Source organism: Malus domestica, chromosome 15 (genome assembly GCF_042453785.1).
Source record: "Malus domestica chromosome 15, GDT2T_hap1".
NCBI classification, from domain to species: Eukaryota; Viridiplantae; Streptophyta; class Magnoliopsida; order Rosales; family Rosaceae; genus Malus; species Malus domestica.
The window spans coordinates 9,969,876-9,997,007 of record NC_091675.1 but is presented as its reverse complement, the minus strand read 5'-3'; the positions used below and the strand labels follow the sequence as shown (position 1 = coordinate 9,997,007).

The following is a 27,132-nucleotide window of genomic DNA, read 5'->3' as shown; positions in this document are numbered from 1 at the left end:
GTGCTCATTACATAAGGCATTTAAATTTTTTTATGTCACGATGTTTTCGTCATACGCTTTAGTCAGCTTTTGGATGTGATTGGGACTGGGTGGCCACATATCGGGTTGGTTTGATTTGACGTCGAAATTATATTTGAACTAACTAGTTTTATGTGGCTGGATTTGGTCCAGTTTTGAACAATATTACCATTGAATTTGAAACAGAACCAAATCAAACAATTGTTAATTGGTTTGATTCAATTTAGTTCGGTCATTTTGGGTATATTCAACCCATAAATAAAAGGGTTAAAAACGTTACCATGATATACGTCAAGATTTATTTTGATCGTTGTGCTGTTAAAGTTTAAATATTTATTATTTAATCATTTCCGTTAATATGTAGTTAAAAAATGTTAAAATATCCATTAAATGAATTATTAAATAAAACACAATTTTAAGAAAAAACTTGAAATATTTACTCATGGTGAATCTCTCTTGTGAATAAATCCGGCTTAGGCTCCCAAGATCTTTGTATAATCTCACTGACCAAAAATAGGCACCCAAGTCTTCCTTATCTCTCATCGTGTTAACACCACCTTCACCACCACCCAAGGCGGAGGAAGAAGGAAAGGAAGAAACAAAGAAAAATTCAAATAAACAAAGAGAAAGATTCAAAACTCAAAAAAAGAAAAAAGAAAAACAAATAAACATGTAAAAAAGAGGCAGATCAGATACTTGTTACCTTCCTCCCCCACCTCCTCTCTCTCTCTCTCTCTCTCTCTCAAAGTTTTTCTCCCTCAGATCCCCAACAGACCCTGTCCTCTTCTGCAACAAGATCACCTCTTTAACTTTTCATATAATTCCACGTCTACCCCTTGAGAGAATTCAGGGATCCTTCCATTTGTTTTTGTACAGCCAAGAACCAATAACACAAGGAGGAGGAAGGAGAGAGGGGGGAGACCCAGAAATCCCAATCGCCATGAACGACTTCGAGGGTCTCTTGGCCTCCGATTTCGGCTTCAAGCCCTCCGGCAAATCGGCCCCAATGTCTGCTTCTTCTGCTAATTCTTCATCAAAGCCCTCAAATTTTGATCTCGGATCTACTGGGACCTCCCGATCAGCTCGCGCCACCAATTCCTTTAGTGGGTCAATCGCCGACGATCGCGATTCGATCTTCGGATCCTCTAAAGGTCAAGACTTTGGCGATATCTTTGGCGGGTCGGCGCGGTATTCCGGTAAATTGGAGAGCCGCGGCGAGGACGTGGCTTTCAACTTCGATTCAATGTTTGGTGGGTCTGCTGATTCGGTTCCAAAGTCATCGTCCACGAATTCGGGGCCCGTTTACGATAAACCCGTTTACGACGACGACATTTTCGTTGGCGTTCCGGGGCTGAAGAGCACGGCTGCAAAAGTTAAGTACGAGGACATTTTCTCGTCGGTGACGTCGCCGCCGTCCAAAGGGAGTAGTAGAGCCAGTGGGTTTGATGACATTCTTGGCGGGTTTGGCAAGGCCGAGCCCCAATTGAAAAGCTCAGGCTCCAGAGGATCGGATAAAGTGGAGAAGGGCGTGCCCGGCTTCGATGATTTGCTACCTGGGTTTGGAGGCGGTAATGCTCCTAGTGAAAGGTATTGGTGTTTGCCATCATTAATGTATATGTATGTGTTGTGCTTGTATGTTTAGGGAACACGTTATTTTCTTGTTTGATCAGGCATAAGTAGTTCAAATTAGATCAATTGTGTGAGGCGAATTATGCATTGTCTAAAATTTTGGTAAATTGTCTATTGGATATGTACCCGAAAACTGGTTAAGCACAGAATATTGTATGATGAACAATTTGGATCGATTTGCATTACCCACATTAGGATCAACATGCACGCTGAGTTTGAAAGTTTGTACTCATATATTATGGACGCTGATTGATAAAATGCTAAATTTTCTGTATTAGGCTTGCACTGTATTTTGTGTTGAATCGACATTTATTCCCAAGTCCTGATGAATGATAGTGATAGATCAAGCTATTCTTCACTTTTAGTGGGTGACATTGGATCGGTTGAATGGAGATATGGACATTGGAAGGTCATTTATGGTCTGATACTCATGCTGTACTTACATTTGACATAAGCTAAGGTTTCAGATTTTGGTTCCGCAATGTTGTGTTTTGATTGCCCTGAACTGTGTAGGGTGAAAATAAGGCACAAACTCAGCGGCATAAGGAGGAAAAGAAACTCTACAGATGAAAGTGCAATCCTATTTCTTTAAATTCATTGTCATATTGTACTATGAAGGGAAATGATGCATGATCCTCTTTGATTCACCAAAAAAATTAGGTATAGTTTTGTCAAACGAGAGATAAGGAGAAGGCTCAGTTGTTTGTGACCGGTTATTCTTTTTCCTGTCACAATTGTGACCAGTTATTTAAACAATAATCAACCTTATGAATTGATAAGATTAACAATCTGGAAAGACAAAATTTCCTTATATATGCAAATTGATTCATATAGTATTTGAGCTTATGCATATATTATTTCATAGGGAAGAGCACTGATTAACATTCAGTTACAACAACAACAAAGCCTTTTCCACTAAGTGGGGTTGGCTATATGAATCTTAGAACGCCATTGCGCTCGGTTCTGTGTCATGTCCTCGTTAGATCCAGGTACTCTAAGTCTTTTCTTAGAGTCTGTTCCAAAGTTTTCCTAGGTCTTCCTCTACCCCTTCGGCCCTGGACCTCTGTCCCGTAGTTGCATCTTCTAATCAGAGTGTCAGTAGGCCTTCTTTGCACATGTCCAAACCATCGAAACCGATTTTCTCTCATCTTTCCTTCAATTTCGGCTACTCCTACTTTACCTCGGATATCCTCATTCCTAATCTTATCCTTTCTCGTGTGCCCACACATCCAACGAAGCATCCTCATCTCCGCTACACCCATTTTATGTACATGTTGATGCTTCACCGCCCAACATTCCGTGCCATACAGCATCGCCAGCCTTATTGCCGTCCCATAAAATTTTCCCTTGAGCTTTAGTGGCACACGGCGGTCACACAACACGCCGGATGCACTCTTCCACTTCATCCATCCAGCTTGTATTCTATGGTTAACATTCAGTTAAAGGTCGTACCCAGTGCACAAGGCTCCCGCTTTACGCAGGGTCTGGGAGAGGTGAATGTCGGCTAGCCTTACCCCCATTTATGGAGAGGCTGCTCCCAAGTCTCGAACCCGAGACCTACCGCTCATGGGCGAAGGCACTTGCCATCGCACCAAGTGCGACCTCTATGGTTAACATTCAGTTAATTAAAAAAAATTAAAATTAAAAGTTTCAGGCAAGCTTGACCTTATATTAGCATGAATGTGTCATGCACTTTTTAACTGACTAATTTTGGGTAATTTCATGATCTTTCACTGTTTGTTTTTTTTCTTGGGTAGACGAGATGTATGCAGTTAAATTGATGTTGATTCATTTTTTACTTGCAGTGTTGTGATTTATATTTAAATTTATCAACCACTTTTAGCTGTGTTGCTTCCTGTGTTAATGCAATGGCATGTTCATGCTCATTTCAAGTAAAAATCTTGTTACATTTATGCATCTGTACTGTCTTTTCGTGAATCAGGTCAACCTCAGAGGCCAGTTGGCCCCATGAATCGACTGCCAATGATGTGTCTAAAACAAACTCCAATGTGATGGAAGATCCTTTTGTAGTATCAGGGCAGTATAGTGACCCCTTGGAAGAAATAAGTAGACTTTCGAAATCAGGAAGCTCGAAGGTTGATAGTCGATCTGTTGATACTGGGCGAGCATTTGATGATATTGATCCCTTTGATGGCCTTGGAAAGTCAGTCCCAACATCTTCATCAGGAAGAAATTACAGGGGAAATGATAGTGTCAATGTAAGGGCAGATACAAGCACAAATAACGGCAGAGCTTCAACTGGTAAAGAATCAACTGTGAAGCCTTCTGTGAGAAGTCCAGATAACCATTCTCAAAAGAAGGCCCCTATTGGAAATCATTGGGATTCTCATCAGACCTTGTTTGATATGCCTACAGTTTCAAGCGATTCTCACAGATCATCTGGTCAAAATATGTCTCCACCTTCCTATGTAAATGCTAGTCCTAAGGAAACAAATGTACAAGCGGATAGGTCTCCAAGATCTGAAGAAAACATGGATTCATTGGATAATGTATGGCTCACTGTATCAGAGATCCCTCTAATGACTCAGCCCACTAGTGCTCCACCACCGTCAAGACCTCCTCCTCCAAGACCAGTGCAAGTTTCAAGGGCAAGAATGGGTTCCCCTGCTTCCACAAATGCAAGAAAGAAGGCTGCTGAATCTTCTACACAGTTCTTTCAAGCTCCGAAGTCAGCCCCTGCTGCAGCGAGAGGCTTGGGTGACTCTCCAATTGATGAACTTGAGGATTTTGCCAGGGGTACGAACCAAACTAACTTTTCTGAACACGCTAATGGCCTTGCTGGTGAAGAATTGGAGATGAATTCAGTTGCTGCTGCCATGAAAGAGACTATGGATAGAGCTGAGGCTAAATTCAGACATGCGAAGGAAGTGAGAGAGAGGGGAAGTACAAAGGCTGCTAGAAGTAAAGAAGCACAGATGGAAAGGGATGAGAAAGTTATGCAAGAAAAACAGGAGAGGTTTGACAGCGAACGTCTGCAGAGGGAAGGTGAAGAGGAAGATATGGAACAGAGTAGAGTGGAGAAAGAGAAGGAAATTGAGAGGGCGTGGGAAGAGAAAGAGAGAGAACAAAGGAGGCTTGAAAAGGAAAGGGAGAGAACCAGAGAAATGGAGAGGGAAAGGGATATGGCCAGACAAGCTGTGGAAAGGGCTACTAGGGAAGCACGAGAGAGAGCAGCTAATGAAGCTCGCATGAAAGCTGAAAGGGCTAAAGCAGAGAGATCTGCTGTAGAAAAGGCAACTGCTGAAGCTAGAGAACGGGCTGAAAGGGCTGCTGTTCAGAGAGCTCAAAGTGAAGCTCGAGAACGAGCTGCAGCAGAGGCAAAGGAAAGAGCAGAAAAGGCTGCTGCAGAAGCCAGAGAAAGAGCAAATGCAGAAGCAAAGGAGAGGGAAGCAAAAGAAAGAGCTGCTGCAGCTAGGGCTGGAGCTGAAGCACGAACTAGAGCTGAACGTGCTGCGGTAGAAAGGGCTGCTGCAGAGGCTCGAGAAAGGGCTGCTGCAGAGGCTCGCGAAAGAGCTGCTGCTGCAGCAAGGGCAAACCAGCAAAGGAGTGATAATGATCTTGAGCACTTTTTCAGCATGGGGCGAGCTAGCAGTGTACCACGACCTAGGGCTAACTCATCGGTAAGGACAATATTGCAAAATTCTTTTTCATTTGCATTTGAAAATCATGTTTTGACTAGTGGCTGTATATTTTCAGGATCCATTTCAGAATAGGCAAGAGCCTGAAGTGCCAAAGGCATCGACCACTACTTCCTCGAACATAAGGAAAGCAAATTCAACCACAAATATTGTTGATGATCTTTCAGCAATTTTTGGAGGTAATTTGGAACTCGTATTCAGTTCAGTTATTTGATTGTAAATACTCTTGTGTTTCTTTGTAAAATGTTGCTTCTGCTTAACTTTCCTAATTTTTGTGAAAAGGTGTTCCATCTTCTGGAGGAGAGTTCCAGGAAGTTGAAGGAGAGACTGAAGAAAGGCGAAGAGCCAGGTTGGAACGACACCAAAGGACCCAGGAGCGTACGGTATGTGGTTTCTTCATTAGATTTACATATTTTTTGTTCCCTTGAATAAATTTGGAAAAGATACATGTTCCTCCAGGCCCCTTATGTTGAGGGATTTTCCAAATAAACCAGTTTGAAGGACACCTTGTGGGACCCTGTCCGAATTTTATTTCAGTGATTCAAACCATCTATTTCTTAGTTCATTATTTGAAGATCATCCTTGCAAAAACTTAGACACAGTGGAAACAAATAAGACATCCAATTGTAGACTTGTAGTGAAGAATAGAGGAACACGGTATTTTCAAGAAAATACTAAAATAACAACCATTTAACTGAGTGGTAAATAGTTTTGGATTTGGAGTGATTTTGCAAGGATCATCTTTGGGAAAAGACCTAAAAGCTTGACGGTTTGGATTGTGGAAATACATTGTGAATCTCACTGTATGTTCCTCAGATCTGAACTAATTTATATAATGCACACACGTCTCTGCTATGTTTAACTTTATTATCATTTCTGAGAAGTTTGGATTGTTGTCTTTGATTTTCAGTTGAAGGCACTTGCTGAAAAGAATGAGAGGGACCTTCAAGCCCAAAGAGACCAAGTGGAGAGAACTGTAATTCTATCTTCCATTCTTCCAATGTGTTCTATGTGTTGAATCTTTCTGTTTAATTGGATGTATAGACTAGGGTTTGCATGTAATATGGGTTTAGGCATGTTGTTATTGGCCTGGAGTTGATTCAATCTAAGGTTGTGCTAGGTTGTCCTTCCTGTCTTTTACTTTCTAATACTGAGTTGAATGACCAAAAACAATGAACAAAAAGAAAAAAAACGTAAAAATTCCTTTATAGTTTGGAATCAAATTCAGTTATTCTCTTTAGTCTAGAATTCTGCAGTATTACTAAGATAATCTTCTTTGTCAATTTAGAAGCCATAATAAGACTAATATATTGTTAAAACTTCCAAACAGATCTTAAACAACTTTAATAAATAGGGATGATTGTGGTAAGAAGCATAAAGGGGAAAAGACTATTAACAAATCTTAAGCCAACTCAGTTCTTCTCCTACATGCACATGCTCACGAACTATTAGTGTCTTATATAAAGAACTATATTCACGTGCGATTTGTGTACATATAATTATGTGTGTGTGAGTTTACCAACCAAAGATGTAAATATTTTGGCATTGTTTTCATAAGATGTCAATGTTAATTTGTTCTCATTTTGTAGATATAGAACTCAATTTCTTGCCTTCTAATTTTGTGTGCCACAAAGTTACATCTGTGATTAATATTGCCTAGGAAGCTAGTGTTATCACTTATAAGTGTGATTTTATAATTCTTGAATTGGCATAGTACTTTTGCTTGTCATCAATTTTTGTATGTATGTGTATGTTTACTTTTATTTGCAAGCTGTTTATTTCTCTTCATGCCTTAGCATCTGAGCTGTACTGAAGCTCATATGAAGTTATAGTGTTGTCGCTGATGGTTTATTCTTGTATATGTCTTCAGAGGATTGCTGAAACACTAGATGTTGAGATCAAGCGTTGGGCTGCAGGGAAAGAGGGGAACTTGCGTGCTTTGCTATCGACCATGCAATATGTATGTTGGAATAATATTTTGCCATCCTTAAGCTCCACATTATGACAATTCTTTTTTTTTTTTTTCTTTTAAACGTGTCGAGGTTTAGAGTGCATCAAGGTTTGGAGTTGTGAAATATTCTTTACGGAACAATGGTTTCTATGGTGGGTTATGACTTATGATCGATGGCCAAATCGGTGAAGTCCTACTAGAGAGTGTTCAAAAGGTTTCGTGGCATGTGCTTGGAGGTTTGAGAGAACGCTCATTAGATTTTTGTTTGTTTGTTTGCATGTTGGTGTTCTTGTCTGCATATGGCAGTTAGAGAGGGAGGCTTAGCAGAATGCCAAATCAGTTTTAAGTTGTTTAAATTGTCAATTTTAGTCCCATGAGCATATATAAAACCTGTTTTTTTTTTTTTTTAATTGTGCTAAATTACTTGATAGCATTGGATGTACTTTGAATATTGAAATATTTCCACAGTTTGTAACTTGTGCTGCTTATACTGACCTGAATTGTTGAATGACCATCAGGTGCTCTGGCCTGAGTGTGGTTGGCAGCCAATTTCTTTAACGGATATGATTACTGCTGCCTCAGTTAAGAAAGTATATAGGAAGGCAACTTTGTGCATTCATCCTGATAAGGTACAACAGAAGGGTGCGAATCTTCAACAGAAGTATATAGCCGAGAAAGTGTTCGATCTTCTTAAGGTATATAACATTTTTATAAATGAAGCTGTATTCTAGAAAATCTGTTTGTCGTTATCCCATAACAGTTGGTTTTATTTCCGATTCAGTTACTTGATTTAACATTAATATTATTATTCAAGCCTATTTTGGTGTGGCACTAGTATTATTGTACAAGCTTCTGAAATTGCACTCCTGGAATTATGGCACTATGTAGGAAGCTTGGAACAAGTTCAATTCGGAGGAGCTTTTTTAAAACTGTCAAGTGATTCTTTTGCTTCGGGTTACGTAATTTGGCAACCAAATCCTTTGTCACATGGGAAGAAGAATATCCGCTTATTTTCCAGAAGAAAGACTTATCATCGCTGATGGTGGAATTTTGATTGAATTTGAAAATATATCGAGAGAGGCTTCCGTTGGCCGCCAAGATGCCTGGTCGGTATTCTCTTATATTCCCCTTTTCTTTATTCCCCTTGGTCTCTTGTAATTGTTTGTGTAGGGTATTCAGGGGTTATAGGGTTTTCGAAAGATCGGTTTCTGGGAAAGGCTGGTTGATGTACAATACCATATTGTGGTATTGCACTCATCTTTATTCAGGGGTTCACTTCATTTTTTTAGGTGGGTGGGTGGTGGGGGGGGGGGGGGGGGAGCAGATTTTGCACTTTATATTTTTGTATTTGTTTGTGATATGGCACATTCTGTTGACTATATATATACCATTATTTGTATTGACATCAAAGCTATTCGTATGTGAATGTTTGATTGAGCTCTGAGTTTGATGAATTCAATCTGCTTTGTATATGCTTTTGTTTTTCGAAATAGCTTTCTTTCGGTATTAACAGGTACTTCGGAAAAGCTCGAGTAGCAAAACTTGCTTTCCCTTGGGAATTTATTTGAGAAAAACCTGTGGTTAATTTACTTTTATCGACGTTTTCATTCGAACCCTAGATAAAAAGGCGTTGATGTCCCTCAATATTTTCATCAAACCTAAATTTTCTAATTAGTTAATCAGGATGGCAGAAGAACATCGAAGCCCCTTCTTCCGAGGCCGCCGACATCTCAGCCGTCTCAGATGCTTGTACTCCACCACCAAAAAAAGATTGTCCTCATGATCACCTTGTTCAACCCTCTAAACTCGGTTTCATCATCGAACTCTACCTTAGAGCCATCTCTACTCACTCAGGGAGACGAGAGACAAGAACCCGGGGATGGTGGTGGCGGCGGCGGTGATGGCAAAAAATCCAAACCTAGGGTTTCACATGCAAATTTGGTGGTTCAAATTTCTTATCGACAGGTCAACCGTTGGTGACCTGCCCCGCCGGGGCCTCCGAAATCCGATATTGATATTGGTGCTGCTGCATTCTGGAATCAATTGGTGGTGTATTCAAGTTCGATTACTCGACACTCATCTGAAGTAAGATTATTACGTTTAGCGTAGGGGTCAAGCAAGCCGCTAATAAACATGTTAGATGTTAGTTTGATCGCATAACGAAGACCGATCAGATGAAATTCATATCAATTCCAAGTCCACTCTCGCCATTTAGGTCGAGTTATTAAGGTGTCGAATCGCCACTTACGGACGAACCACAACAAGAACTCACCTAAACGGAAACGTATATCAGACGGATATAGTGTTTTCCTGCAGTACTACAAATCTAAGAAACATCCCTCCTTAACCCAAAAAAAACACAGGAAGAAAAAACGTCCTACCAGACAGTTTATCAGTTCACTGCACGGGAATGCAAGGAAAAATTTAAATTTCTAAAACAGTTTTATCACCCAATCATCGGCGACGCGGACATTCGGCTTGCGGATGGTTATTGCAGTTGGGCCTTTCTTTGAATGAAGGAGAAGCGGGCCCAGTTCAATCTCGGCCTTCTGGTTTGCAGGTTCAATTAGAGCACCTTTGTGCCCAGTGGAGAGTCCTTGCAGAATAATCCTCTCGATCACACATTCAGAAGAAAACTGGTTTTGGCCAGGGGCAACGGGTGCCATATTAAGAGATGTGAGCTTTCCATCTGAGAATACAAAACGACGATGGATGTAGGCCCCTTCCTGAAATCCAAAGCTTCTACCATCGTCGACGTAAAGTTCACCTTCGGCTGCTTGTGAACTATTAAGTGCTATCACCTGCAGCATGTACAAAAAAATTACAACCATCCACTCTACAGCGTACGCTTTTCATGCCACAAAGAAAAGTTCACTAGAAAAAGGTACTACAGAAAGAAACAACAGTGTTCAACTTCACAGTTAAATCGTATTTCAATTAAAACATGTAAACAAATTGGCATAGGCTGGAAATGTGTGCAAAAATGTGGATTTCTATTGACCATGACTGGGACCCATACAGAAGTAACCCCCAATCTTAAAAGCCACACCCTCTAGATTTTCTTGCTAAATTGTTCATCTCAGACGTATGGGCAGGAACTATTTCATCAACATGATGAAGTTCAACTATGTTCTCGACATGATGAAGTTTGCAGAAACACTAAAAACTGAGGATCTTCTTTGATGCTTACCTAGGAGACTGGGATTCAAGCAAGGATAGGAAATAGACAACCAATGAGCCCTCAAATGGATTTACATCTTTCATTAATGGATATTTTTATATCAAAGATGCAGAAATCCTTGTTCTAACTTCTATACATACAAAAGCTTATCTATTATAATCAAAAATCCTTAACTTTAAAATCAAAAACATACCAGTGTGTATGGATCATTCACCATCTGTGTGGAACTTCGACGAAACCGGTCTTTCCTTGGTATGATGGTTCCAGCCCTTTGGAAAGCAGGAATACTTTCTTCATTAACGTCCAACTTATAGGTTTTACCACCCTTGTATGTGACTCCAGTTTTTGTGTCATACCATAATTCCTTCCCAGGCAAATACACTGAAGCATGTCTTGCACGCTAGTACAACAAAGTAAAATCATGGCAACAGTATCAAAAGTGGAGAACACAAAAACAGATAGACGGGAAGAAAGCTAAATGAATGAGTAATATCAGCCTCTATACTACCTCTGTATAAATCCCTTGCACCAGAAGACTGCTTCCAATCATGAAAGCCTCATCATTGCTGAAAGTAGCTTCTTCAGAAGGGAACTCCATCCATAATGGACGAATAACTGGAACACCAGTTGTGTTTGCCTCTCTAAATAATGTGTAGAAATATGGAAGCAACATGTAACGAGTGTGTATGGCCTCCCTAATACGTTCAGTATTTTTTTCCCTGTAATCAAGGTAAAGACCATTGAGTGATTTAAGTGATAAATATGGTAATATCCTATACCAGCAATGTTCCTATCAAATTTTCAATCAGATAGAAACACGTTTCAGTTTTTCATTGAGCAGGTTATGATTCCTGTGACATTTCAAGCAATAATAATATCATCTTTCTAGACATTAAAATGTTCACAAGAAACATGACCAAGCAAGCAATCTGATCATATAAAATGATGACAATCATGTCTACTCCAAAGTCCAAAGTTTATGCTATGTTGTTTAACATCCCTCATGCAGCATCAACAGGTCATATTGCATAAGTATCACAGCACTGTTCATTTAAAGGCACTTAACCATCATAGAATTCTTGCCCACCAAAAGTACTACAAATATTCCATTTCATTTCTTTCAAAGAGAAATTAAATCACTATAAGTTGGCCTATGTCTGAATTAGATAGTACGATATTCACTTGATAGAGAACATTCTAAAATGGCAAAAATCATCTTATAGAGGGGAACTCCTACCCAAATAACCATGGTTCTCGCCTTTTGGTGTCATGATGGGCATGGGCTCTGAAAAATGGATAGTATGCTCCTAACTGATACCAACGAACTAACAACTCAGGTTCTGGATTGCCAAAGAAACCACCAACATCAGCACCTGTAACAACATTACAGCCATGAGCACCAGTTGAAAAAGAAACTTCGTGTTAATACAAAAATATTGCTTTTGATACCTGAGAATGAGATCCCAGTAATACCAAGCGTCAAAACCATTGGAACTGAAACCCTAAGGTGATCCCAATCAGCTGAATTATCTCCTGTCCATATTGCTCCATGCCTTTGACTTCCAGCAAATACTGCTCTCGATAAAACAAAAGGTCTATCCCTTCCATCACCTCGCTTCACAAGCCCATCTGCTGTAGCCATGTGAAAGTAGTACCCATAGGCATTGTGTAACTCTCGATGTTCTACACCTTCGACATGTAAAGCATCTCTAGGCATTGTAACCTGGTCATGGTCAACAATCATGAGATGGTTAGATGGTATACTAGAAATTAAAATTAACGAAAAAAAGGGGCTAACCAAACAAGTCATAAACACTCAGTAATCACAATTTCCTATGGTCCTCTAATGCAGCATCAGCAAAAAATGAAAAATTGAGAGTGTTTCTCTAATCCTTTCAGGTTGATTTCATTCTTAGTCAGTCACATATTGTATCACTAATAGTTCATAAACGAGCTAAAGCCTATCGTTTTATTGACAATGGACCAAGACATAAAATAAGCAATACAGGACTATAAACTCCAAAATCCACAGTAAGTGATTCCCAGGGAGTTTAAGAACTTAAGTTGTACTGGCGTCTGACTTGGAAAAATTATTGAGCTGATTTCAAGCTTTAGAGACTGCATTTAGGCTAGTCTAACAAGGAGTTTAGTACGCTTGTTTGTTTTCAACCAATAGGCCAAAGTTAATTCGCAGAGTTAGACATACAGTTATCAGTTCCAAACCAGTCTAAGAAGCCACAAGTTAATCCTAAATCCATTGCAAATTTAGACATCATAACTAATATAGAAGACAGTATTGGTAAGAAATCTTGAGTGTAATTCACCTAAATTAAGCATACATTTGAATAGAAGGTTTACAAGTAAAGAAAAGAAATCAATGTTAAATTCATTTGTACATTCCGGATTTTCAGTTTGTGCTACGACCAACTTAAAAATTCCATCTTCTCAGCACCTCAAATTTGACCAACTTCCCCCTATTATTCTCAAGCAGCAGTATTATTAAAGTATTTGCCTGCTCAAACTAGGCTAGTACAGGGATATGGTTGAGTCATAACTATAGAACTTGATGCCTGTAAACCAAAATGCCCACCTCATCCTTGCTCGAATAAAGTTTTCTATTCTAATATTATATTTCAATAAACTAGTCTATAAGGAAACAATGTACATTCGATGGGAAAATATTAACCACAAAGAAATTCCACAAAAGATATCAATGCTGCAACAAACATAATATGTAAGAACTAGAGACCAAGAATGCAGTGAGAGATTCCAAGCGAATACAAAAGACAAAAAATGTCGCTATGGCAATTAAACCTGATTCCTTACACAATCCCACTTCCTTAATGTAATCATATATTTGTTCATGATGCTACTGCAACAATTTTTTTTTTTATTGTGACTGAACTTAATAAATGTGCCTTAACATTGAATAACAATAAAGAATATTATATTGAAATAATAAGGCATAAATATATGACTAAAAAGAAATCAAATCTCAATAAAAAGCATGGTACAGTGGCAATTAAGTAACTTACCTCGGGACCATTGAAGACAGAAGGCTCATTCATGTCATTCCAGATGTACAGTGAAGGAGTCGAGCCAACATAATTCTCATAAGAGAACTTTTCAGCCCACCAGGACCTGATGTCTGGCCTCAACATATCCAAATACGATGATGAACCAGACCAGCACCACCCATCATAATCCTTTCCAGTGGCATCCCTAACATAATACTGCTTTTCTGTGGCCTCTTTGTGCAAAAAGTAGGAATCATCCCGCTTAATATGAGGATCCACAATAGTAACCATGTGCCTACCCTTAGCAGCCAACTTCCTCTGCATCTCCTCTGGATGTGGAAAAAGCATTCTATCCCATGTCAAATATCTCTTCCCATCTGTGTGCTCAATATCAAGCCACAAAACATCATACGGAATATCGTGTTCATCAAACTTAGAATCAACTTGCTCAACATCCTCCTCATCACGATAATTCCACCTACATTGGTGATAGGCCACAGCAAACAACTGTGGCATTGCAGGTGTTCCAGTTACACTCGTGTACTGGCGGACTACATCCTTAGGTCCAGGTCCTACGAAAAAGAAGGCATCGACGATACCTGCCTCACTCATCCAATGTGTATCGATCCTAGATTGTGACGTAGGGAGAGAAATGCCAGACTCTGCATCCCAGCCGGTTCCAAGAACATCAATCTGCATCTCAGCAGCATTCAACCAAAAGAAACCAGAAGTCCCGCGTGACTTGCCGTGGGAAATCATCAAGGGTATGGAACCATAAAGTCCAAATGGGGAATCATGAAGGTACTCAAACACATCTAAGTTAAACAATCTATAGGGCTCAGAAACCTCAACCCCAGGACCTCTAGTGGGCTTCAGAGCAAAGCTTGTAGCACGCTCAGGAATCCCATACACATGATCAGCATCGTAAAAGGACACATCGAAACTAATCGATTGCGGGCCGAAAGGCCTCGTATCTGTATGCCCTTTGAACCTCTCCTCCCAATCCTCACCATCCTTTTTCACCCTCAATTGCTCAAAATCAAATAAACCATGAGAATTCATAGAAACTACGCGATTACCTCCCTTTTTGCGCACGTACACCTCGAAGGGATCGTGCCGGAGCACCGCCTCGTAGCCATCCAACAAGTAGACGATTGACGAAGGACTTGCATCGCCGCCGATGGTCTCCGTTGAAAGCCTTTGCAACCATAGCTTCTTGCTCAAAAACTCCGGCATAACCACATCGGGAACCTCGAAACGCTTCTTGGGTGGATCAAGTTTGGGGTCCTCGTCGATCCTGAGCCGCAAGATCCCATCTTGGTAAACAGAAAGAGTGAGAATCAATTGCTTGATTTGGTCTTGATCTTCCAGGGTTTCGTCGGAGGGGACAAGCCTGGCTGTGAGGTCACCGTCGGAGATAGATACGTCATGGGCGGCGAAGGAGGAGGAGCTGGGTTTGCGGCCACGGGCTCGTTTGCAGAATGGGGTTTGGTTACAGTTCCTGAACTCTTCTTTCTTCCAGGAGACGACGGAGCACAGCTGACAATTGACAAGGAGTAGGAGGAAAACGAAGACCGTCGGATTTCGATTGGGGATTCTGATCTGCCTTTCCATTTCCATCTTCATGGATTGTCGTTGTTCATACCTCTCTCAGTAGGACTAATAGCAAGGGAAATGTGCAGGAAGGACTTTTTCTCCTCCGTTCTTCTCAGATCTCAGTCAGTCTCTCACTGATGGTGTTTCGGGTATTGACCCGGGTGACCCAAGTATCAACTAATTGGGCCTCCATATACTTTTGCTTTTTTCTCTTTCAGCCCAATAACTTTTTTCACACAAATAACATTTTAGAAAGATAAATTTTGGACAAGTAGGTAATTCTACCATTCGTATCATAAAACTCAAAGTTTGATTTATCTTTCGGCGATACGAGAGACCTTATTATAGTGTTCAATAAACCCATAAATTTTGAGGCCCTTGAATAAATAAGATCAGCAACAAAAGATAAAAAAGAAAATCTCGATTAATTGAAACCCATAAAACTTTCAACAAGCTATCAATCGATTAAAGTCAAAAAATGAGATTCAACAAGCTATCAATATTCAATCGCATACTTGGGTCAATCTACAGCGCGACAGACATGGCTCTGTGCTGCTGCCTGCTAGTTGGGTGTAGTCGGCGGAAAAGATGGGGAAATGATGAGGATAAGGATGAATGCTACGGGAAAAGAAAGGCAGCATCAGAGAATGGATTAGGGTTTGTTTTATGATTTGGATGGTGTAAATATTGAAAAAGTTAAGGGGCATTTTTGTCTTAAAATGTTATAATTTTGTGTTCCATAGGGGTGGAACCAGTCGTTCTAAGGGGGTGAGGTGGAACGAAAATTCAGTCAAAACTCATTATGTGGGATAGCGCATTCCACTGTCTTTGGCACACCAAACATGGGACAAGGGTGTTCCGTCCCATCCCACGTACCAAACAGTACCTTGGTGTTTTAGTGGGGCAAGTAGCAGCCGGCAACCAAAGCGTAGCAGTTAACCTCAATAACCATCTACATCAATTTTTGGTCTTTAAACATCGAAATGGGCTCATCTAATCCAAGTCATAATGTGTCTTAATATCAAAAATTAGGTTGGTCATCTAGTTCAGATTGAGTGTGGAATAAGTAAAACTCCAGCCATCAATTACTGGCTTATGCATAATTTGTCTACTCTAACATAAAATTCCATAACTTTTTTTTTGTTTTCAGAAAATGATGTAAACCAACGTATCCACTGATCATAGGCCAATAAAGACACGATATAAACCAACCTTAATCCAAAGGTTAGTCTTGTGTAGTTTATATATTCAGTATGAGTAGGTGAGTAGAACTAAATTTGCTTACATAATTGGTGTAAATGATTTGTATGAAATGCATATTGGGTTTCTGATTTAGTTTATTTAAATATTATTAATGTACAATAGGTTGGCCCAACCCAAACATAAAATGAGCACGAATGTACTAACAAAATGAGACAAATCAATGGGTTAGAGATTGGTGAAAATAGTTAATATGAAATGCACATTGGGTTCCTAATTTTTGTCTTTAAATATATACTTCTAGATGTACAACAAGTTAGCCCGACACGAACATAAAATGAGCACAATCTATTAAAAGTACTACTCTAATTTGGGATTTCTTTCAAATAGAAACACACATAAAACGTAATAGTGGGAGGTCAAAAGCTGCATCCTTTTTCTTACATAACATTTTGTTTACTTTTAACGTATCATAAAACTTAAAAGTTTGATTTATCTTTCAGAGATACGGGAGGCCTTAGCATAGTGACGGACTTGGCTTTCGGAGATAATTAGTGTCACTAAGTTTAGAAGAAACAAGAGCACTAAGGCTAGGAGAAGGAAGAGTAGCAATGACATTGGGAGAACTAGAGAATGCCATGAAGGAAAAGGGAACCAGAGGACGCCAAGAAGTCTATCATGTCAAGTTACATAAGTTTCAAGTGGCATATGTGTCAATGTTCTAGTGCTAAAGGAACATATATGCTTGACTTGAAATTTTTGTTCCAGCTTCAAACAGCCTAAAAACCCCATAATTCAAATTCAGAATTCAAATTACCATTATGAAGAACCACAAATCCATTGAAATTGTGAAAAAAAAAACATATATGAAGAAAAAAAAAGGGTTTTAATTTTTCGGTATGAGTAGGTGAGTATAACTAAATTTGCTTAGAGAATTGGTGTAAATGATTTGTATGAAATGCATATTGGGTTTCTGATTTTAGTTTATTTAAATATTGTTAATGTACAATGGGTTGGCCCAACTCAAACATTAAATGAGCACAAATGTACTAACAAAATGAGACAAATCAATGAGTTAGAGATTGGTGTAAAGAGTTAATATGAAATGCACATTGGGATCCTAATTTTTGTTTCTTTAAATATATACTTCTAGATTCTAGATATACAACAGGTTGGCCGGACATGAACATAAAACAAGCACAATCAACAAAAACAAACAAAAAGTAAGCACGCTTACAATCAACAAGTTGTAGCATACCGAAAGGATAACTGAAATCCCAACTAGCAGTGGACCTCTCACCCAATTATTAGATAGCTTGAAGGGTGGCCACAACTAGTGAAGCACAATGGTGATAATGGGGCCATCAATCAGGCTCACACCTATGGCTTCACTGATCACCATCAACACCCATAGCAATTTTGCTTGACTACACCTTTCATGAATATGGACCGTCTCCAACCTGTCACACGAAAAATGAAAATCAAATTTAAATACTTTACTAACAAAAATTAAATAAGTTGTAAATGACAATTAGCCGATAGTTTAGAACATACTTGCGATACCACGAGACGACGAATGTCAAGGCCGGGCCAATTGCGATAATACAACTAGAGAAACTGGCAAGCGTGAACCGTAGTCTAGCAAACACAACAAGTTGCCCCAAAAATGGCATGTTGAATGAAAAATAATTAATCCTTAAAATAAAAATTATTTGTTTTTCAATTTTAATTTAAGATAGGGTACTTACTCGAATATGGCCAAGCAAATGATCCAAGCTAAAAGATGACCATTGGGAACCGAAGGTCCCCGTCTGTTGTAGAGTGTCACTATTAGTAGAGCAAACAAAGCTACTATGTTTTTATAACATAAAAACACAATGAACTTCATATCAGCTCTGAACGTGCCCTTGATCATGATAGAGCTGCACCCGATACGCACATTGATTGTAAACCCAAGAATATACGGGATAGCTCCCATCACTCTTCCCATCGATTAACTATACCAAAAAAAATTAAAATAATTAGAATAATATTTAAATTCTGGAAGGAGTTATAATCACGTGGCAAAGAAACGAATTCCAAGTTGATGAATTCTTCAACATAAAGATTTGTATGATTTGTATATTGGGTTTCTGATTTTAGTTTATTTAAATATTATTAATGTACAATGGGTTGGCCCAACCCAAACATAAAATGAGCACGAATGTACTAAAAAAATGAGACAAATCAATGGGTTAGAGATTGGTGTAAATAGTTGATATGAAATGCACATCGGGTTTCTAATTTTTGTTTCTTTAAAGATATACTTCTAGATTCTAGATGTACAACAGGTTGGCCCGACACGAACATAAAACGAGCACAATCAACAAAAACAAACAAAAAGTAAGCACGCTTACCATCAACAAGTTGTAGCATACCGAGAGGATCACTGAAATCCCAACTAATAGTGAACCTTTCACCCAATTATTAGATAGCTTGTAAGGGTGGCCACTGCAACTGGAGGCGTGCGCAACAGTAATGGTGGGGCCATCAATCAGGCTCATAGCTATGGCTACACCGATCACCATCAACACCCCAGCATTTTTGCTTAACTACGTCTCTCATGAAGTTAGACCGTCTCTGACATGTAACACGAAAAATAATATTCAAATTTAAATACTTTATCAACAAACATTAAATGAGTTGTAAATGACAATTAGCTGATAATTTAGAACATACCCGTGATACCATGAGACGATGAATGTCAAGGCCGGGCCAACTGCGATAATACAGCTAGAGAAACTGGTCGGTTTGAACCGTAATCCAGCAAACACAGCAAGTTGCCCCAAAAATGGCTTGTTAAATGAAAAATAATTAATCCTTAAAATATAAATTATTTGTTTTTCAATTTTAATTAAGATAGGGTACTTACTCGAATATGGCTAAGCAAATGATCCAAGCTAATAGACGACCCTTGGGAACCGGAGGTCTCTATCTGCTGTAAAGTGCCGCTATAAATAGAGCAAACAAAGTTACTGTGTTTTATAACATAAAAAAACACAATGAACTTTATATCAGCTTTGAACGCGTTCTTGATCATGATAGAGTTACACCCGATAAGCACTTGGATTGTAAACCCAAGAATATACGAGATAACACCCTTCACTCTTCCCACCGATGAACTATACCAAAAAAATAATAATTAGCATAATATTGAAATTCTGGAAGGAGTTGTAATCACGTGGCAGAGAAACGAATTCCAAGTTGATGAATTCTTCAACATAAAGATTTGTATGATTTGTATATTGGGTTTCTAATTTTAGTTTATTTAAATACTATTAATGTACAATGGGTTGGCTCAACCCAAAAATAAAATGAGCACGAATGTACTAACAAAATGAGACAAATCAATGGGTTAGAGATTGGTGTAAATAGTTAATATGAAATGCACATCGGGTTTCTAATTTTTGTTTCTTTAAATATATACTTATATATTCTAGATGTACAACAAGTTGGCCCAACACGAACATAAAACGAGCACAATAAAGAAAAACAACACAAAAAGTAAGCACGCTTACCATCAACAAGTTGTAGCATACCGAAATGATCACTAAAATCCCAATTAACAATGGACATCTCACCCAATTATTAGATAGCTTGTAAAGGTGGCCACTGCTAGTGGAGGTGTGCGCAAGGGTAATGGTGGGGCCATCAATCAGGCTCACAACTATGGCTCCACCGATCACCATCAACACCCCCATCATTTTTTCTTGACAACATCCCTCATGAATGCGGATCGTCTGTGATCTGTAACACGAAAAATGATAATCAAATTTAAATCCTTTATTAACAAAAATTAAATGAGTTGTAAATGACAATATCCGATAGTTTAGAACATACCCGCGATACCACGAGACGATGAATGTCAAGGTCGGGCCAACTGCGATAATACAACTAGAGAAACTGGCTGGTGTGAACAGTAGTCCAACAGACATAGCAAGTTGCCCCAAAAATGGCCTGTTAAATGAAAAATAATTAATCGTTAAAATATAAATTATTTGTTTGTCAATTTTAATTTAAGATATGCTATTTACTCGAATACGGCCAAGCAAATGATCCAAGCTAAGAGACGACCCTTGGGAACCGGAGGTCTATGTCTGCTGTAGAATGCACTATAAGTAGGGCAAACAGAGCTATTGTGTTTTTATAACATAAAAACACAGTGAACTTCATATCAGCTCTGAACGCGCTCTTAATCATGATAGAGTTGCACCTGACAAACACTTGGTTTGTAAACCCAAGAATATACGTGATAGCTCCCTTCACTCTTCCCATTGATGAACTATGCCAAAAAAAAAATATAATACTTAGAATAATATTTAAATTCTAGAAGGAGTTATAATCATGCATGTGGCAGAGAAACAAATTCCAAGTTGATGAATTCTTGAACATAAAGATTTGTATGGTTAGTATATTGGGTTTTTTATTTTAGTTTATCTAAATATTATTAATGTACAATGGGTTGGCCCAACCCAAACAAAAAATGAGCACGAATGTACTAACAACATGAGACAAATCAATGGGATAGACATTGGTGTAAATAGTTAATATAAAATGCACATCAGGTTTGTAATTTTTGTTTCTTTAAATATGTACTTCTAGATTATAGATGTACAACAGGTTGGCCCGACACGAACATAAAACGAGCACAATCAACAAAAACAAACAAAAAGTAAGCACGCTTACCATCAACAAGTTGTAGTGTATGGAAATAATCACTAAAATCCCAACTAACAATGGACCTTTCACCCAATTATTAAATAGCTTGTAACGGTGGCCACTGCTAGTAGAGGCGTGTGCAATGGAGATCTTAGGGCCATCAATCAGGCTTACATCTATGGCTCCACCGATCACCATCAACAACCCTAGCAATTTTGCATGACTACGCCTGTTATGAATGTGGACCGTCTGCGACCTGTAACACGAAAAATGATAATCAAATTTAAATACTTTATTAACAAACATTAAATGAGTTGTAAATGACAATTAGCTGATAGTTTAGGACATACCCGCGATACCACGAGACGATGAATGTCAAGGCCAGGTGAACTACGATAATAAAGCTAGAGAAACTGGCCGGCGTGAACCGTAGTCTAGCAAACACAACAAGTTGCCCTAAAAATGACCTATTAAATGAAAAATAACTAATCCTTAAAATATAAATTATTTGTTTTTCAATTTTAATTTAAGATAGGGTACTTACTTAATTGGCTAAGGAAATGATCCAAGTTAAGAGACGACCCTTGGGAATCAGAGGTCTTTATCAGCTGTAGACTGCCGCTATAAGTGGAGCAAACAAAGTTAATGTGTTTTTATAACATAAAAACATAGTGACCTTCATATCAGCTCTGAACGCGCTCATGATCATGATATAATTGCACCCGATAAGCACTTGGATTGTAAACCCAAGAATATACGGGATAGCTCCCTTCACTCTTCTCACTGATGAACTATACCAAAAAAATAATAATTAGAATAATATTTAAATTCTGGAAGTAGTTGTAATCATGTGGCAGAGAAAAGAATTCCAAGTTGATGAATTCTTCAACATAAAGATTTGTATGATTTATATATTGGGTTTCTGATTTTAGTTTATTTAAATATTATTAATGTACAATGGGTTGGCTCAACCTAAATATAAAATGAGTACGAATGTACTAACAAAATGAGACAAATCAATGGGTTAGAGATTGGTGTAAATAGTTAATATGAAATGTATATCAGGTTTCTAATTTTTGTTTCTTTAAATACATACTTCTAGATTCTAGATGTACAACAAGTTGGCTCGACATGAACACAAAACGAGCACAATCAACAAAAACAAACAAAAAGTAAGCACACTTACCATCACCTAGTTGTACATACCGAAAGAATCACTAAAATCCCAACTAAAAGTAGACCTCTCACCCAATTATTAGATAGCTTGTAAGGGTGGCTATTGCTAGTGAAGGCGTGTGCAATAGAGATGGTGGGGCCATCAATCAGCCTACAACTATGGCTCCATTGATCACCATCAACACCCCATCAATTTTGCTTGACTATGTTTCTCATGAATGTGGACCGTCTCCGACCTATAACTCGAAAAAATGTTAATCAAATTTAAATAATTTATTAACAAAAATTAAATGAGTTGTAAATGACAATTATCCGATAGTTTAGAGCATACTCGCGATACCACGAGATGATGAACATCAAGGCCGAGCGAACTACGATAATACAACTAGATAAACTGGCCGGCCTGAACTGTAGTCCAACAAACACAACAAGTTGCCCTAAAAATGGCATGTTAAATGAAAAATAATTAATCCTTAAAATATAAATTATTTGTTTTTCAATTTTAATTTAAGATAGGGTACTTACTTGAATACAGCCAAGTAAATGATCCAAGCTAAGAGACGACCCTTGGGAACCGGAGGTCTCTGTCTGCGGTAAAGTGCCGCTATAAGTAGAGCAAACAAAGCTATTGTGTTTTTATACCAAAAAAATACATTGAACTTCATATCAGCTCTGAACGCGCTCTTGATCATGATAGAGTTGCGCTGGATAACCACTTGGATTGTAAACCCAATAATATATGAGATAGATCCCTTCACTCTTCCCGCCGATGAACTATACAAAAAAAAAAGAATAAAATTTAAATTCTGGAAGGAGTTGTAATAATGTGGTAGAGAAACGAATTCCGAGTTGATGAATTCTTGAACATAAAGAATTGTATGATTTGTATATTGGGTTTCTGATTCTAGTTTATTTAAACATTATTAATGTACAATGGGTTGGCCCAACCCAAACATAAAATGAGTATGAATGTAATAACAAAATGAGACCAATCAATGGGTTAGAGATTGGTGTAAATAGTTAATACGAAATGCATATCAGGTTTTTAATTTTTGTTTCTTTAAATATATACTTCTAGATTCTAGATGTACAACATGTTGACTCGACACAAACATAAAACAAGCGCACAATCAACAAAAACAAACAAAAAGTAAGCATGTTTACCATCAACAAGTTGTACATACGGAAATGATCACTGAAATCACAACTAACAGTGGACCTCTCACCCAATTATTAGATAGCTTGTAAGGGTGGTTATTACTAGTGAAGGCGTGCGCAATAGAGATGGTGGGGCCATTAATCAGGCTATAGCTATGGCTCTACTGATCACCATCAACACCCCCATCAATTTTGCTTGACTACGTCTGTTATGAATGTGGACCGTCTCCGACCTGTAACTCGAAAAATGATAATCAAATTTAAATATTTTTTTAACAAAAATTAAATGAGTTGTAAATGACAATATCCAATAGTTTAGAACATACCCGAAATACCACAAGACGATGAATTTCAAGGCCGGGCGAACTACGATAATACAACTAGAGAAACTGGCTGGCGTGACCTGTAGTCCAGCAAACACAGCAAGTTGCCCCAAAAATGGCATGTTAAATGAAAAGTAATTAATCCTTAAAATATAAATGATTTGTTTTTCAATTTTAATTTAAGATAGGGTACTTACTCAAATACAACCAAGCAAATGATCCAAGCTAAGAGACAACCCTTGGGAACCAGAGGTCTGTCTGCTATAGAGTGCCGCTATAAGTAGAGCAAACAAAGCTACTGTGTTTTTATAACATAAAAACACAGTGAACTTCATATCAGCTATGAATGCACTCTTGATCATGATAAAGTTGCGCCCGATAAGCACTTGGATTATAAACCCAAGAATATACGGGAGAGCTCCCTTCACTCTTCCCATCAATGAACTGTACAAAAAAAAAATAATTAGAATAATATTTAAATTCTGGAAGGAGTTGTTGTGAACACGGAAAATTCCTGAAACGAAAGAGACAAGAACAACGTGCACAAACAAATAATTGTATTTGATGATTTTGGGTTACAATCTCTCTTAAATTTGATCATCTGATTCAATCTCCGTAAGGTGTGTATTTGTGGATGTGCGGTTGATCCAAAGGGCCGTTGGGCTTGATCTAAGGATGAACGTTCTTCAAGGGCCGTGGGCTTGATCTTGAAGGTGGATTTGAGCGGATCTTCAAAGGGGCTTTTGGGCTTGATTTTTGAAGAACAGTGATGAACGGATCTCCAAGGGCTTTTGGGCTTGATCTTGAAGAACGGTTGGACGTATGGATTTGTTGATGTTGTTAGTCCAAGGGGCCGTCGGGGCTTGATCTTAGAAGAACGATGAACGAAGAACGAAGAACGAAGAACACTTTCTTCAAGGGCCGTCGGGGCTTGATCTTGAAGGAGGATTTGATGAAGAACGAAAATGGCTTTCTTGATCCTTCGGGATTTTCTTGAGAGCTTCGGAGTTTCAGACCTTCAGAGCTTCAAGGTGTAATATGAATTCCCCCTAAAAAATGAATGAAATTGGCTTGTATTTATAGAATTTTCCAAGGCCTAATTTTGAATATAATATCCCAGATGAAATAAGTCGTTTCTGCAAAGTGTTGACACGTGTCCTGTTTGATGACTTTTCTAACTTATTTCAATTTTTTGTTTAGACACACGCTACGTGTAAAATTTATGTAATACATAATCGTTGAAACTTTGATTTATCGGTCAACATTTATTTGCCAAAATTTTGATGTCTACAAATGCCCCCACTTCAAGGCGCGTTGTATACATGTGTTTGTCACGTGTAGGAGATGCGTTTTGAAGTCCCTTACTGTAGATGTCGATCCAAGGGCCGTCGAGGCTTGATCTTGAATTGGGCTGGAGATTTCTTCAAGGGCCGTTGAGGCTTGTTCTTGGACTTTGTTTGAGATTTCTTCAAGGGCCGTTTGAGGCTTGTTCTTGAACTTTTGTTTGAAATTTCTTCAAGGGCCGTCGATGCTTGATCTTGAAGGTTGAAATTGGACCACAATGAGTTTCATGTGGTAGATGATCCTTGACTTTGGTAGTGGATGAATCGGCACGTATTTTGTTGCACTTGTTGACTTTCCACAGCTTTGATCTTGAACTGGATTGGAGGACTTTCTGGATTCCTCCAATTGTTGACTTTCCACAGCTTATTCTTGAACTGGATTTGATTCAAGGGTGGTAGACACTTGATCTTGAATCGGACTTGTGATTTCCTCAAGGGCCGTCGAGGCTTGATCTTGAATTGGCTGGAAGCTTCTTCAAGGGCCGTTAAGGCTTGATTCTTGAAGGTTGACTCGAACACATGGCAAGCAGGCACGAGGTGAAGGTGACGGCTTGTTGCTTTGTTCAATCTTTCTAATTCACACATGAGTAGTTTGGTCAACAGTATGATCTCCAAGATTGATGGGCTATTCTTCCAGTTGGTGACTTGGTCTTTAAGGATTTGATTCAAGGGTGGTGAATCGGCACGTGCAGCCCACAACGCCTAGTAAGTTGACCCAAGAATTTGAGGGTCAAAACGAGTTCACCGTCCAGAGTGATTGCAACCATGATGATATGAGATACTTTTGATTTTGAAGAAGTAGCGGATGACTCAGCATGTGCTTTGTTGCACTTGTCTCCACATGCTTCAAGGTATCATTTTCATTTCCTTTAACTGTTCCTCAGGCAGATGCGGCATCTTCTCGAGTTCTTCATCTCAGACTCCTTCTGCTGAGTTGACTGTGCATGCTGCATTCTTCTCTGCTAGTTTCTTCAGGCACGTTGTCTCCACATGCTGCAATGTATCATTTTCACTTGCCTTATCTGTTCTTCAGGCAGATGTGGCAGCTTATTTGGAAGTACAGCAGCTGTGGGAGACGAGTACTCGATAGTAGTGCTAGGTAGGCAATCAGGGAAGGGTTCCAAGTAGTCGATTCCTTACCCGAGTTTGAGTGGAGGTTCCGGCATATTATTTTCTTTATCCTTATCTTTGTAGGTACGAACAAAGACAAAGGAAAGGACAGGGAGAACGCATGATATGAGATACTCTTGCTTTCTACCCTGGTGATATGAGATACTTTTGCTTTGGAGTCATTGGCTTGCAGAGGTACCCCAAGGAATAAGGAACATTGAATGACTTGAGAGGCTTCGTTGGGAAAACATTTTTGGAGATGAAGAAATGCTCTGTATGTCTGCCTTGCTATGGAAGGTGAAGGTGGACAGTTATAGGAGATCCTTTAATACCTGTAGAGGTACTATTCTTTCACTCGTGTCGGCAACTAACGCGTGATTGAACAGTAAACTTCACGTGCTTTCTCCTTCACCAAAAATCTTCGACAAATTGCCCGTGATTTGCGCAAAGTTGAGTGTGCATATGACAGGTGGTGACGCGGCTGAAAAAGACTGGCGCCTCTTCGATATCTGGGATTGGCGCTTCGACAAATTACCCGTGATTTCCGCAAAGCTGAGTTTGCGTGTGATGGGTGCTAACGCGTCTGGAAAAGCAATATGCCTCTCCGATTTCTGAGCTTGCCTTTTCGATTTCTGAGCTCTGTCGAGCACAGAGGTTGCATGTGACAAGTGCGAACAAGTCTGGAAAGGAAGATTGGCCCGTGGTTTCCGAGCAAGCCCAGCTTTTGAGAAAGTTAGCACCTCTTCGATTTTTGAATTGGCCTCTTCGAATTCTGAGCTCGCCTCTTCGATCTCTGAAATCCCGTCGAGTGCTGATTTTTTATAGAGACACGCAGTTCGTTTCAAAGCACACTTGAATTTTCGCTTGTGAAAACTCCCTTCTTGCACTTCTAAGATCTTGATTTGTCCGATCTCTTCTTTCTTCAACACTTTGAAAATGTCTGGACCCTCTGGTCCTCTTACCGTTGGGGATTCGGTGGTGAAGAATGATATGACCGCTGCGGTGGTGGCCCGAAACCTTGTCACTCCCAGAGATAACAGACTACTTTCCAAACGGTCTGATGAGTTGACTGT

General features: G+C 39.0%; 2 protein-coding genes across 2 annotated transcripts; one reads left to right on the top strand and one right to left on the bottom strand.

Moving 5' to 3' along the window:
* The first annotated feature begins 512 nt into the window (after positions 1-512).
* LOC103456275 (auxilin-related protein 2-like) lies at positions 513-8,716 on the top strand. Its single transcript, XM_008395962.4, has 8 exons — positions 513-1,605; positions 3,590-5,288; positions 5,365-5,485; positions 5,589-5,689; positions 6,217-6,282; positions 7,177-7,266; positions 7,776-7,952; positions 8,146-8,716. The coding sequence occupies exons 1-8, from the start codon at positions 959-961 to the stop codon at positions 8,182-8,184; spliced, it is 2,940 nt and encodes a 979-aa protein (XP_008394184.3). The 5' UTR covers positions 513-958; the 3' UTR covers positions 8,185-8,716.
* Positions 8,717-9,427: 711 nt separating this feature from the next.
* Positions 9,428-15,707, bottom strand: LOC103456274 (probable glucan 1,3-alpha-glucosidase). The gene is made up of 6 exons (XM_070813977.1): positions 13,474-15,707; positions 11,888-12,161; positions 11,676-11,811; positions 10,947-11,157; positions 10,632-10,838; positions 9,428-10,058 (listed from the first exon to the last, which is right to left on the bottom strand). Exons 1-6 carry the CDS (start codon positions 15,079-15,081, stop codon positions 9,690-9,692), a joined length of 2,805 nt encoding a protein of 934 aa, XP_070670078.1. The 5' UTR covers positions 15,082-15,707; the 3' UTR covers positions 9,428-9,689.
* Between the last annotated feature and the right edge of the window lie 11,425 nt (positions 15,708-27,132).